This window comes from Aquarana catesbeiana, linkage group LG11 (assembly GCF_042186555.1).
Source record: "Aquarana catesbeiana isolate 2022-GZ linkage group LG11, ASM4218655v1, whole genome shotgun sequence".
Lineage (NCBI taxonomy): Eukaryota > Metazoa > Chordata > Amphibia > Anura > Ranidae > Aquarana > Aquarana catesbeiana.
The window spans coordinates 43,332,427-43,347,890 of NC_133334.1; the positions used below are offsets into that span (position 1 = coordinate 43,332,427).

The 15,464-nt window shown below is 42.0% G+C and overlaps 1 protein-coding gene across 10 annotated transcripts in view; it reads left to right on the forward strand.

Moving 5' to 3' along the window:
* The window catches only part of SHANK2 (SH3 and multiple ankyrin repeat domains 2), a 951,897-nt gene that overhangs the window by 688,634 nt on the left and 247,799 nt on the right, over positions 1 to 15,464 (forward strand). For all 10 annotated transcript variants that reach the window (XM_073604227.1, XM_073604226.1, XM_073604228.1 and 7 more), the window contains one exon: positions 9,728 to 9,810. In XM_073604227.1, coding sequence (XP_073460328.1) covers positions 9,728 to 9,810 — 83 coding nt within the window. The remainder of the gene's footprint in view (positions 1 to 9,727; positions 9,811 to 15,464) is intronic.

Genomic DNA, 15,464 nt, shown 5'->3' on the forward strand with positions numbered 1-15,464 from the left:
GTTGCACAACAAACTGAAATCTTTTAGGTGGAGGGAAGTAAAAATAAAAAAATAATAATAATTTGGTTGCATAAGTGTGCACACCCTTAAACTAATACTTTGTAGAAGCACCTTTTGATTTTATTACAGCACTCAGTCTTTTTGGGTATGAGTCTATCAGCATGACACACCTTGACTTGGCAATATTTGCCCACTCTTCTTTGCAAAAACACTCCAAATCTGTCAGATTGTGAGGGCATCTCCTGTGCACAGCCCTCTTCGGATCACACCACAAATTTTCAATCAGATTCAGGTCTGGGCTCTGGCTGGGACATTCCAAAACTTTAATCTGCTTCTTTTGAAGCCATTCCTTTGTTGATTTGGATGTATGCTTTGGGTCGTTGTCATGCTGAAAGATGAAGTTCCTCTTCGTGTTTAGCTTTCTAGCAGAAGCCTGAAGGTTTTGTGCCAATATTGACTGGTATTTGGAACTGTCCATAATTCCCTCTTCCTTGACTAAGGCCCCTGTTCCAGCTAAAGACAAACAGCCCCAAAGCATGATGCTGCCACCACCATGCTTCACGGTGGGTATGGTGTTCTTTTGGTGATGTGCAGTGTTGTTTTTGCGCCAAACATATCTTTTGGAATTATGGCCAAAAAGTTCAACCTTGGTTTCCTCAGACCATAACACATTTTCCCACATGCTTTTGGGAGACTTCAGATGTGTTTTTGCTAAATTTAGCCAGGCTTGGATGTTTTTCTTGTAAGAAAAGGCTTCCGTCTTGCCACTCCTCTACCCCATAGCCCAGACATATGGAGAATACAGGAGATTGTTGTCACATGTACCACACAGCCAGTACTTGCCAGATATTCCTGCAGCTCCTTTAATGTTGCTGTAGGCCTCTTGGCAGCCTCCCTGACCAGTTTTCTTCTCGTCTTTTCATCAATTTTGGAGGGACGTCCAGTTCTTGGTAATGTCACTGTTGTGCCATATTTTCTCCACTTGATGATGACTGTCTTCACTGTGTTCCATGGTATATCTAATGCCTTGGAAATTCTTTTGTACCCTTCTCCTGACTGATTCCTCTGATGCTTTTAAGCTCTGTGTGGACCATGGCTTTTGCTGTAGGATGCAACTAAGAAAATGTCAGGAAAGACCTACTAGAACAGCTGAACTTTATTTGGGGTTAATCAGAGGCACTTTAAATGATGTTAAGTGTGTACTGACTGCTATTTACCATGAGTTTGAATGTGATTGCTTAATTCTGAACAAGAGCTACATCCCCAGTTATAAGAGGGTGTGCACACTTATGCAACCATATCATTTTCGTTTTTTATCTTTACTCCCCACCCCCTAAAAGATTTCAGTTTGTTTTTCAATTGAGTTGTACAGTTTATAGGTCACATTAAAGGTGGAAAAAGTTCTGAAATGATTTATCTTTTGTCTCATTTTTTTACATCACAGAAACCTGACATTTTAACAGGGGTGTGTAGACTTTTTATATCCACTGTGTATGTATGTATGTATATATATATATAATTTTTTTTTAATCATTTAATTGTAGCTAACATTTTATTTCACCTAGGGGGACTTATTCAAAATATGTTTATATAATGGATCTCTGAGTGCCAATTTAAAACAGTGATCTATTTACAGTGACATAAATAACCTCTCTATTTTGTTTCCTGAATTGCATTGGCAAGCGGTATCTTAAATCAGAAACATTTAATTGCATCTTATTAACATTTAATCACCTTTTTGGTATGTATTGTAGCAGACAGGAAATAACTCCTTATGTAAATGGATTGATGTGCTTGTGCACTGTGCATTTTTTGGAGCTCGTCAGTGTCTGCTGCCCTTTGGCTTGTAACATTCTGTACCACCGCTTTGTCTGGCTGTGCAGACCAGTGGCGTCATTATGTTACTGCTCTCAGCCATACGTGACTTATCAAGCACGCATGCTGATAGCTGAGGGTATGAAGACCCTCAGAGACAGAGAATCCTGCCAAAGATTAGATGGATTCCGTATTGGGAAACCATATAGGAACAGTTTTCGCTTGGTGATTGCTCAAATTAGTTCTGTTACGCACATTTTGCATCATGCAGCAGTGTGTTCAAAAGCCTTTACTAATGGCTTTATTCTAGCAGCAACAGGTTCTGCCTGTGTCTATAGCGATGTCATGTACAGAGTGACCAGTGGTGGCTGATGCTCAAAATTTTTGGGAGGGGGCAAAAAAATGTTGAAAAAAAATCATCAATTGCAGCCACTGTGCCCATCAAACACTGTCACTGTGCCCATCAAACACTGTCACTGTGCCCATCAAACACTGCCACTGTGCCCTTCAAATGCTGCCACTATGCCCTTCAAATGCTGCCACTATGCCCATCAAATGCTGCCAGTGTGCCCATCAAATGCTGCCAGTTTGCCCTTGAATGCCCCCAGTGTGATGACCCCCGCCCGCTCGCCGTCTGCCCGCAACTTACCCTGTCTTGGTGGGGCAGCGGGTAACGGCGATGAGCGGGGTCCTTTGCACTTCTCCTGCCGTACTCATCTCCCATCCTCTCCTCTTGATAGGCGTCCAATGGCGGTGCCTGTCGTTTCAGCCAATCAGATGACAGGTAACAGACCCGAGCACCTGATTGGCGGAGAGGCAGTTTAGTGTTAGGAAAGCGAATATTCATTCGCTTTTCTAACACACAGCTGAGTGACCTGTGAGGGCCCATTATGGCGCTCGCAGGTCACCTTTTGTGATGCCCATTAGAGCATATGGCTCTAATCAGGTACTTCAAAAACACCCCCCGCTGCTGTAATTCAGGCGCCCTGTGCCCAAAAAGGGGCCAGGCGCCTGAACAGGGGGTGGCAGCAGCGGCCATAGATAGATTCATACAATCCATGAATCTATTGGTTATAGATGGGATGACAGGAGAGAGGGGGCGGCGCCCGTGCGCCCTTAATGCACGGGCCACCACTGAGAGTGACTGAAATAGCCTGGCACCAAAAACCCTGAAAAAGAATACATAAAAGGCCATTCATAAAGTCCAAATCTAATATTTCTGCATTGTATGGTTGGTGGCTGGTGAAATCATGTGCTTGCTATTTTGTAGAAATGGAATAACACGCTGGTCTGATTATGTTTTTTGTATTGGGTATGTCCAAATTTGTTTATAGTGGTAGTATCACCTTACATACAAAATACATCTGGTGGAGGTGCCTCTGACTACAGCTAGCAACATAGTTACACATTAGGTTTTATTGGAAACATAATATACAATCATCTGTCTGGATACATTATTTAAACTTTCTTTCAGTATTAGAGCTGATTTGATACATGTTGCATCATCTATTGCAGGGGTAGGCAACCTTTTGAGCATAGCGTGCCAAAAAATGTTTTCAAGGGAATTGTGCGTGCCAGCTATATAACAATAAATGTCAATTTTACAAACTCAAATCTGAAAAGGAATTTGTACAAAGAAAATGTTGTTGTAAACTACTTGAATAATAATCGTGCTAATCGTGCTAAATGGCCAATCACAGAGGCCATTTAGAACTCGATCGGCGTGTCCAATGAGAGATGATCTCAAATGTAAACATTTGAGATCATCTCTCATTGCTGGCTCTCGCTCCTCACACAGAGACCGCGTGTGAGGAGGGAGAGCTTCTGTGCTGCAGCGTGAGTGAACACTGAATAAAAAACAGTGCCACAGTACCTGTCCCCTGTGCCATGTCAGTGCCATCTGTCCCCAGTGCCACCTATCAATGCCATCTGTCCCCAGTGCCACCTGTCAGTGCCATCTGTCATCAGTGCCACCTGTCAGTGTCACGTGCCATCTGTCATCAGTGTCACGTGTCATCAGTGCCACGTATTAGTGCATCTGTCATCAGTGTCACGTGTCATCAGTGCCACGTATTAGTGCATCTGTCATCAGTGTCACGTGTCAGTGACACGTATTAGTGCCATCTGTCATTAGTGCCACATCATTGCCACGTGTCATTAGAGCCACGTATCAGTGTCACGTGTCATTGTCCTGGTGCTCCAGGGCTTTCAAAAGTGTAATAGGTAGTCAACAAGTTAAATGTGTAATTTATGCTCCTAGAACACGTGATGGTGCTCCCTGCATGTTGGGCCTCTCTATGTGGCCAGGCTGTGAAAAAGTCTCACACATGTGGTGTCGCCATACTTAGGAAGAGTAGCAGAATGTATTTTGGGGTGTCATTTGTGGTATACACATGCCATGTGAGAGAAATAACCTATTACAATGACAATTTTGTGGAAAAAAAAAATCTTCATTTTGCAAAGAATTGTGGGCAAAAAATGACAACATTAAAAACCTCACCATGCATTTACTAAATACCTTGGAATGTCTACTTTCAAAAAAAGGGGTCATTTAGGGGGTATTTGTACTTTCCTGGCTTGTTCGGGTCACAAGAAATGAGGCCACCAGTACATCAGGTGTGATCAATTTTTTATGATTTGCACCACAGCTTGTAGACTCTCTAACTTTCACAAAGACCAAATAATATCCACTAATTTGGGTTATTTTTACCAAAGATATGTAGCAGTATAAATTGTGGCCCAAATTTATGAAGAAAAATTAATAATTTGCAAAATTTTATCACAGAAACTAAGAAAAATTCTATTTTTTTTCAAAATTTTCGGTCTTTTTTATTTAAAACCCAGAGGTGATCAAATACCACCAAAAGAAAGCTCTATTTGTATGAAAAAAAGTACAAAAAATTCATTTGGGTACAGTATTACATGACTGAGTAATTGTCATTCAAAGTGTGAGAGCACTGATAGCTGAAAATTGGCTGGGCAGGAGGGGGGGTTTAGGTGCCCAATAGGCAAGGGGTTAATACTACTTTGATTTAGTTGTTAGCGTGACCTTCTTAAAGCGATAGTAAACTATCTGCGATTTTTTTTTTTTATAACCTGCAAGGCAAAGTTATAATGTGCTAGTATGCATTGCATAGAACGAAGCCCTTCCAGCGGCAAGCTGTCACCACTGACAGGGCTTCAATCTTCACCCGGTCTTCCTTCTGGGTTTGTGGACTCCAGCTGTGGGAGTGCCCGGAGCCACAATGACAAAACCCCCGAGCATGCGCTTGGAAGCTGCCGTTTACGGCACAGGACTTTAAAGGAACAGCCCTGGTGGCCGTCTCTTCAGTGCGCATGCACCGGTGATGTCATCGGCTGCATGTATGATAAATATCTCCTCAATGGTGCACATTTAGGAGCTATTTACAGTACCTATAGGTAAGCCTTATTATAGGTACAATTCCCCTGTAATAGGAGGGCACAATTATTTGGGTGCAGCTGCATGGGGTTGCCTCTGCTTTCCCCCCAGGTATTAGCTGATTAGGATGGTCAGGTTTGTCCCTTCCTGCTCACCTGGGGCAGGTAGGAATGGGCCAATGAGAGTGGATTGAACTCTCTGGAAGAAGTGGGGCTCATTATATAAAGGACCCACTATCCCAGGAGCTTTGCTGACAGGCTGAAGGTCTGGTAAAGAAAATATCCCCCCCACCCCCCCGTCTTGTGCATTTTATGTGGTATGTCACCTTACATATAAGGAGGAATGGTTATTATAAAGTTGAGGAAATATAATTTGCTTGAGTCATCAAGGCTAAGCAATTTTGAGAATGATAATTTGATTTGAGTTAGAATTGTGATATGGTTATGAAAAGTGATGGATTTATTTGTAAACCAATAAAGGTGCCGTGCCCAATTTATGCCAATATTTGAGTGTTATGTCCATTATTTGGTAAGTGTGTTTGGAGATGGGGGGGGGGGGTGCAGACTGCAAGAGAAAATCTTTCATGGCAACATACCTGAGTGCTGGAGGCTGCTATTTTCTGACTCCCAGAAGCAGGACTACAACCCCTGGCAAAAATTATGGAATCACCAGTCCCTGAGGATGTTCCTTCAGTTGTTTATTGTTGTAGAAAAAAAGCAGATCACAGACATGGCCAAAAACTAAAGGCATTTCAAATGGCAACTTTTTGGCTTTAAGAAACATTGAGCCCGGGTTCACACCTATGCGAATTAGATGCGGCTTACACCGCATCTAATTCGCAGGACATTTTAAAATACATTCATATGAATGTATCTGGTTCACATACGTGCGTTGCATTCGCACTGCGCATTGCACAAAAAACGTGTGCGTTTTTTGGGCATTGCGGTGCGAACTACAAGCCTATTATCTCCTATGGGAACGCATCTGATTCGCAGATGCATTGCGTTCTGAACAAGGATTTTCTCTTTCTCCTCACTACACCTCCCCCTCCCTCCCCCTCTCCCTGCTCTCTAATCCTGAGCAAAAACGCAATGAATCCGTTGAACAGGAGATTGTTATCTCCCCAGTGAAACCTGAGCTTCAATTCGCACCGCACATGTGTGAAACCAGGCTAAAAGAAATCAAGAAAAATAATTTTGGTGGCCAGTAACAGTTATGCCGCGTACACACGGTCGGACTTTTCGTCTACAAAAGTCCAACGGACGCCGACGGACTAAAGCTGGCTGGTAATCCGATCGTGTGTGGGCTTCTCCGGACTTTCAGCAGACTTTTTCAGCCTCAAATCCGACGGACTTTAGATTTGAAACATGCTTCAAATCTTTACGTCGTAACTACGACGGACCCCGAAATCCGCTCGTCTGTGTGCTAGTCCGACGGACAAAAACCCATGCTAGGGCAGCTATTGGCTACCGGCTATGAACTTCCTTATTTTAGTCCGGTGTACGTCATCACGTACGAATCCGTCGGACTTTTGTGTGGTCGTGTGTAGGCAAGTCCGTTCGTTAGAAAGTCTGCTGCAAGTCCGCTGAAAGTCCGCCGGAAGTCTGTCGGACAGGCTGTCGGACTTTTGTAGACGAAAAGTCCGACCGTGTGTACGCGGCATTAGATTTATAGAACAAGCACAGGGAATAAATTATGGAATCACTCAACTCTGAGGAAAAAATTATGGAATCATGAAAAACAAACAAACAAAATAACACTCCAACACATCACTAGTACTTTGTTGCACCACCTCTGGCTTTTATAACTGCTTGCAGTCTCTGAGGCATTGACTTAATGAGTGATAAACAGTACTCTTCATCAATCTGGCTCCATCCTTCTCTGTTTGCTGTTGCCAAATCATCTTTGCAGGTTGGAGCCTTGTCATGGACCATTTTCTTTAACTTCCACCACAGATTTTCAATTGGATTGAGATCCGGACTGTTTGCAGGCCATGACATTGACCTTATGTGTCTTTCTTCAAGGAATTTTTTCACAGTTTTTGCTCTATGGCAAGATGCATTATCATCTTGATAAATGATTTCATCATCCCCAAACATCCTTTCAATAGATGGGATAAGAAAAGTGTCCAAAATTTCAATGTAAACCTGTGCATTTATTGAAGATTTAATGACAGCCATCTCCCCAGTACCTTTACCTGACATGCAGCCCCATATCATAATTGACTGTGGAAATTTGCATGTTTTCTTCAGACAGTCGTCTGCATAAATCTCATTGGAACGGCACCAAACAAAAGTTCCAGCATCATCACCTTGCCCAATGCAGATTTGAGATTCATCACTGAATATGACTTTCATCCAATCATCCACAGTCCACGATTGCCTTTCCTTAGCCCATTGTAACCTTGTTTTTTTGTGTTTAGGTGTTAGAGATGGCTTTCTTTTAGCTTTTCTGTATGTAAATCCCATTTCCTTTAGGCGGTTTCTTACAGTTCGGTCACAGATGTTGACTCCAGTTTCCTCCCATTTGTTCCTCATTTGTTTTGTTGTACATTTTCTGTTTTCAAGGCATATTGCTTTAAGTTTTCTGTCTTGACGCTTTGATGTCTTCCTTGGTCTACCAGTATGCTTGCCTTTAACCACCTTCCCATGTTTGTATTTGGTCCATGTTTTAGACACAGCCGACTGTGAACAACCAACATCTTGTGCAACACTGCATGATGATTTACCCTCTTTACCTACATACTGTACTAACAAGCAAATTTAATCTGATGCAGGTGTTAGTGTTTGTAATGAAAATTTACAGGGTGATTCCATAATTTTTTCCACAGAATTGAGTGATTCCATAATTTATTCCCTGTGCTTGTTCTATAAATCTAACTGTTACTGGCCACCACAATTAATTTTCTTGATTTCTTTTAGTGTTTCTTAAAGCCAGAAAGTTGCCATTTAAAATTCCTTTAGTTTTTGGCCATGTCTGTGATCTGCTTTTTTTCTACAACAATAAACAACTGAAGGAACATCCTCAGGGACTGGTGATTCCATAATTTTTGCCAAGGGTTGTAGTTCCAGGGCAGCCATATTACTGTAACTGAAGCTGTACTTGTATGGTTTGCCATAGAACCAACCCGGCTACTTGGGAGCTAGGTAATAGCAGCCTCCAGCAATGGATGTGAGCCTTGGCTTTAACAGACAGCGGCCGTCCTAACAGGTCCCCATTACATGAGTGGGGTCATATGAGGTGAAGAAGCTTTTTCATCAAAAGCCCAACCAAAACCTGGCGCTGACTTCCAGGATGAAGCATCTCCTGCAGACAAAGCCTTTTGTTTCTTGAGATTTTGTTTAGGATTGCATGTCCCTCTGTTTATCCCCCGACTGTCCCTTTTGAGCTGGATGATCGCAGCTGCCTCCCATTAAACAAAAAGCTGCAGGGGATTCTTTCCCCCCAGCCTCTGTCAGTGTCTAGCACTTTGATTGCAGACAGTAGATCATGCAGACATGCACCCTCTACCAGTAGAACACCTTTCCATGCAGGTTTTGCTCCTAGACCTTTTTGCATATGAGGGGTTAATTATTCTGCTAGGGTGGCTTTAAAGTCATCTTTGATGGAAGCGAGACAATCTGAGACATGTAAGGCTCATTGCGGACCAGTAATTGAGGTTTTCATTTTCGGACTATTACCGTGGCATGTGCCTGCATCCTCCTGAGACTAGAGTCTGCCCTGAAACTACTGAGATGATGCAGTCTTCTTAATGCTGTGGAAATTTGCACAGGATGACGCGGAGCTACACGTTGCTGGCATTCTAGGCAGTCACGTGACCATGTGGGATCCTTGCAGCATGCAACATTCACCAGGGCTGGAAATGGGGTTTTGATACAAAGCTCTGATTTTTTTCTTTTTTTTTTTTTTTTTTTTTGTATTATTATTATTTTTTTTTTTTTTTCCTGACTTAATGTGTGCCTTTAGCTGGCTCGGACAAGAAGCAGAACAAAATCCTGGCAGCTTCATGATGCCACCTGATTCCTCTTCTGTTTGGCTGTGTGTTTTCATTTGGGAGAAGACCCTGGTGGATCTATAGCTTACAGAGTTTTAAGGGATCCTTTTTAAATGCACTTCTCTCTGGTAGTTTCGTCTGGCACACAGCTGACATGATCGCTTGCTCCCCCAGCCATTTGTACATCGCAAGGATCATCATGTCGAGTGCCTACCTCTGTTTTCTGCAGTCTCTCCTCCTCCAGTCACATCTCTCGCATTCTGCCATGTAGTACTGATCCTGCCGGCTATTTGTTTTTTTTTTTTGTTTGTTTTTTTGTTTTTTGTTTTTTTTGTTTATGTTTAATGTTTTGATTTATTTTAAACACCTTTTGATTTTCTTAAATCTTTCATATTGGCACCTGCAATGCTGTGTGATTAATTGGTGATCATGATAAACATGTATTCTCGAAGAGCAACTGCAGCCGTGATGACAAGGGGATGTAATAATGGTCGTTATGCTCGAAATTCTCCCTACAGTGACTGCATTATTGAAGAGAAGACTGTGGTCCTACAGAAAAAGGATAATGAAGGCTTTGGATTTGTTCTCCGAGGGGCAAAAGGTAAGCGCCTGTGCATGCCATCATCAGGTAATGTGTGTTGTGGTTTTCTTTTTTTTTTTTTTTTATGTTCATGCCTAAAATTAAACAGGAATTATTCCTAATACTCTCAGTTGCTAGACAACACAGTTCTCCCCCTGCTTCGTCACTCCTTGCGATTGTATCATGCTCGCATTCTGCATTCCAAGTGGTCGGGGGCACCTGATTAACACAATCAAGATGCAAAAACTTTCTAAGCAGAAGGCTTAAACATCAAAGAGCTTGACTGGGAGGGGTAACAAAAAGCCGCAGGCATCTCTTTCCATGCAAGGGTTAACACAGCTTGCAGACATTGCTTGGTCGACGTACAAATATCTAATGCTATGGTATTTTCACTGTGCTTCTTGCACAGCGACACAGAAGGGAGATGATGATACAGATGTCTTAGAGCAGGCGTTCACGACCAGTGTCAGGCAAATAGAAGCCCCTGACTGTCCCAAAGTCCTGCAATTTGTAGTTCCTTAACAGCCCCATTGCCACAGGTTGTCTATACCCAAGTGTAGTCAAGCTTTTAAAAAAGGAGGGGCCTGATGAAGCTGGGTGCACCATGTTGTAATTTATAACTGTGTGCAAGTTATAGGACTCTCCTGGCAAGTTGCCTCTTGAGTTTTTATATCAGTTATGTTAACCTGTAAACATGTAGCACATCATTAAGCAGGATTTTACCTTCACAGCATGAGAGCAGTTTGACATTCGAAAGAATGTGTAAGGTCCTCTTTCAAATACAGCTGCCTACTGCAACTCTTTTAAAACTTTCACCTTATTTTGCAAGGCAGAGCAGAACATAAGGCCCATAAATTGACAACTCATAACAACCAATCCCTGATCAGCTTTCATAAGTCTGATAGCAAAAACCTGTTGAAAAATGCTACCTCATTGGTTGCCTTGGATACAGCTTCCCTTTAGCACTGCTATTGAACAATACCTTTAATTTCCATTCCAGAGTCACTCTGGTGCCGCTGGCTGCCATCATGTGGAAGCCACTCCAACAATGACAGGACCTTGGGATGCTGGAATGTTGGGCCCTAGGCTTTGCATATGATTGAATGCTAATGAACGTGGTTATTGTGGTCTGATCATATGCAAGTCTGCATTTACCTGCAGATTTTGTATAGAAAATTATATCGGCCTTAAAGCGGTTGTATACCTGCACATAAAAAAAAAAAAAAACATGCAGGGCAAAGGCATAATGAGCTAGTATGCAGTGCATACTAGCTCATTATGAAATTCTTACCTCAGAACGAAGCTCCCGTATCGGAGCCCGATCCACGCCGAGGGAGCTGACATCTTGCCCTCGGCGCGGGGGTTTTCTTCCCGGCAAGGTCCGGCAGCATCTGCATTCAGAGCGGATGCGCCACTGACGTCAGCGGCTCCATGCAAAGGGAATATCTCCTAAACTGTACAGGTTTAGGAGATATTAATTTTACCTACAGGTAAGCCTTATTATAGGCTTACCTGTAGGTAAAAATGTCATATTTGGGTATACAACCGCTTTAAAGCGGAAGTAAACCCATTCATAAAACAGTTTCATTTACAGCAAGTGCCGGAAATGTAACACTCCCATTTGTTGTGCTCTCAATTAAACTGTCAAACCATCCAATGGCTGGTGTCATAACTGATGATATGTGCAGCATCATGGCAGTTGTGGATTAAACAGAGGCAAAGATGGCAGCTGCCTTGGCTGAAAATGATAGGGGGGTTTATTTACACTTTAACCTGGTCAGACCCTTAGTTCAGATTGCAAAGTGTTTTGTTGAGGCCACAATGTGTTTCTACCAACTAGAATAGTTTTGTAATTTCTAGGCAGATGTACTTATTTATAGCCCAGAAAACATAAATATGAGGGATCTTCAAAAAGTTTTGCACTTTTTTAAAATGTTTTAAGAATTTCAAAAACACATGACATCACTTTTCTACATAGTCACCTTCCTTTGCGATGCATTTTTCCCAGCGTTGTACCAAATTTTTAATGCCATCGGCAAAAAATGTTTTTGGTTGGGCGTTTAGCCTCTGATGCACCGCTGCTTTCACATCATCATCATCACATGAAAATCTTCTTCCCCTTAAAGCTTCTTTGAGTGGTCCAAAAAGGTGGAAATCAGATGGCGCTAAATCTGGACTATAAGCTGGGTGTTCCATAACCTCCCACTCATAAACGACACTACAAGAGAGAACATTATCCCCATACCAAGCACACATTCGTAAATGAATTTGTGCTACTGGCACACCTTTTACCCACAAAAAGCGTATGACAGAATGTGACAACTCTTATACTAAACTTGCAAGGTCAGCCATTTGCCAGACAGACTAGTCACATGACACTCTGACATGACCAATTACTACTCCTCCCGCCCTCAACATTTCCAATGAAAATATAAAAGTGTGAAAACGTTTAGAAGACCCCTCGTATATAAGGTGGAAGTCTGTATAAATCCAAAACAAGTATAGAGGCACTCACGAATCTTGCAGCAGAGATAAATCAGAGCAACAGCGTTTTTATTGTCAATGTTTCAATGGAACTCGGTCTATCTTTCTCAAGACTTGAGAACAAGAAAGTCTTGAGAATGATGGACTGAACTCCATCAAAACTGCAACAATAAAAATACTGTTGTTCTGATTTATCTTTGCTGCAAGACTTGTGATTGCCTCTTTACCTGTTTTGGGTTTTTATGGATTTCTTTGTGGGTGAGCACCTGGGTATTTATCTCACACCTAGAGTGCGGCGGTGGGAAATTAATGTTCTATGCATTTTATCTTAATGCATTCTATGCATTAAGATAAAAAAAAAAACCTTCAGCCCAGGTTCCCATTGGTCTGATTTGCCGGCAATGGCACCATCCGAATTGGTGCAGTGCCGACTTTGCGGCGCCGCACTGATTTCCAACAGTAGTTCCTGTACTACTTTTGACGACTTCGGGGGGCGATTTATATAGACATCTGTGCAGGAACCCACACACATGTCTGTCAAATCGCCCCCGAAGTCTGACTGCATTGCTGGGTTGAATTTTTTTTTTGAAAATTTCTAACTTGCAGCAATGTGAACCTAGGCTTAGTGTGCACCAGCCCCCCTAATACTTACCTGAGCCCCATCTCTATCCTGCGATATTGCACGAGAGCCTCCGCTGTCCACAATCTCCCTCCTGATTGGCTGAGACACAGAAGCGGGCGACATTGGCTCCCTCTGCTGTCAATCACAATCAGTGAGCCAATGAGAAGAGAGAGGGGGCAGGGCTGAGCCACATGTCAATGTCTGAATGGACACAGAGCAGCGGCTCAGCTCAGGTGCCCCCATATTAAGCTGCTTACTGTGGGGGCACTTGGCAGCAGGAAAGGGCCAGGAGCGCCGGCGAGGGACCCGAGAAGAGGAGGATGCAAAAACCACTGCATAGGGCAGGTAAGTATGACATTTTTGGTATTTTTAAACAATAAAAACAAGACTTTAATAGCACTTTAAGGCCTACTCAGATCATTAGGCATTTCACTGGTTAGTGATTTAAACGGTGTGGATACTTTACATGAATAACAATTTTAGAAGGTTCAGATTTTCCGATGCTAGAATTCCAGCTAGGTTTTTTTCATGGCTCTGAAATTCTCTTTTTCATTTGCTCGCTACTTGTACAAGTAATGATTGTCATCTGCAATCAAATGAAAGATCATTCTGGCCTGCTCAAAGCATGAATATAGCAAAATGTTGGTATTGGTCCAAATAAACTTCAGTCAGATTCAAACTTCCGGGTTCCAATTATCATTTTCTAGGGCCCGCGTGAATGTGATTGGTGACTAAACATGCACGATAGGATTACCCCCTTTAGCACGCCTGAGCATGCATGTTAAGCAAAAAAAAAAGTAGGATAACAGGGAAATATGTACACCAGTCTCAGATTAAACAATAGCAATTTGCAGGGTTGTTAAACCCATCTGATTGATACATCCCCATGAAATCGTTTTCTCATCCATTGAATAATTGCACACCTATGGCCAGCTTTAAATCTGCGTTACCTAAGCCAAATTCACTACCGAAACCAAAAATAATATAGGGTCAATTTACTAAAGCATAAAACATTTGGTGTATTCATTAATATGTGATATTTTAAGATGAAAATTGTTTTAAATTCACTTATTTTATCACATACAATGTTTACTGCGTACTATCCTTTGTTGTTATTCTGAATTTGTGGAGACTCTTTGCATGTAAAATGCAAACTCTTGCATAGTCTCACCCCTAAAACACTACCTGCTTCTGACTGACACTATGAAGTGTCTGTTGTTGAGGATTGAACATGTAGACATTTGAAGTAGAGATAAAATGAGTTAATAGAACTGCCAATACATGAAAAATAAATTAATATTGTATTTGAAAAGATAAATCTACACCTCTTTTCAATCATCATATATGCAAACTTGGCATTTTGATAAGAACATCATCATTTGATAAAATAACATCACAGTTAAAAAAAAACGGAAGCAGCTTAGTGAATTAGTGAGCTTAGTGAAATGACACTTAAAGATGAACTCCAGACAGGCAGTTAATACACAGCTGAAATACATTTAGTTTACTTTTCAAGATTCTCTATTTCTGTCCACCCATTCCCGAGATTTACTTTGCATTCTCAGGCAGCACAGCCGGGTCATTGACCTGACTTTTCTCTGCTGAAGGTAAGGCATGCAGCCTGGTCACCATTCTGCCCCGAGCTTGTCACTGGACAGTAGAGGAGGAGCAGGAGTCATCCCTCTGCTGTCTCCATCTGTCAGCGTGTTCCTCATTAGCAGGTTGTCATGTAGCACACTTGACTGGTTCATAGTGCTGCCCCTCCCTCTTCCAGTCCAAGTGCCGTTGTACAGGAATCTACAGGAGGCTAATCTAGCTGCCTTTAAAATTATATTATATATATGCATGGAGTTCTGCCTTAAATGTCATGAAACTAGGAAAAAAATATGTTTTAGTATAAAAATAACCTTGAGATGTTGTTTTTATTTTATACATTAAAGTGATACTAAAGCTTTCTTTAAAAAATAAAAAAATAAATAAAATAACAAACATATACTTACCTCCACTGTGCAGCTCGTTTTGCACAGAGTGGCCCCGAACCTCGTCTTGTATGAACCTCGAATGTAGGACTCGGCCCCGCCCCCCCGGCGCCTGGGTCATTGGATTTGATTGACAGCAGCGGGAGCCAATGGCTGCGCTGCTATCAATCTATCCAATCAAAGCCGGGACTCCGTGGAGAGAGGGACGGCACATCCCCGCTGAAGAAGATGAAAGGGCTTAGGTAAGCAAAACGGGGGGCTGGGGGGCTGGTGACTGCCAGGTGTTTTTTCACCTTAATGCATATGCATTAAGACGAAAAAAACACAAACCTTAACAACCCCTTTAAGGCTTCATGCACACTGGATGTTAAAATAATGTTATAAAAACACCAATAGCATTTATTAGCGTTTTTTTTATTATTATTTTTTTTTTTTTCAATGGATCAAAAGCGTTAAACACTGGTGAGCCACGTTTTTTAGCGTTTTTCAGAAAACAGCCCAGAAACTCCACTGCTGATAAACGTCCAAAAACGTCCATGTGTGCATGGACACATAGGATAACATAGAGGGGAGTTTATGGGCTTTTAAAA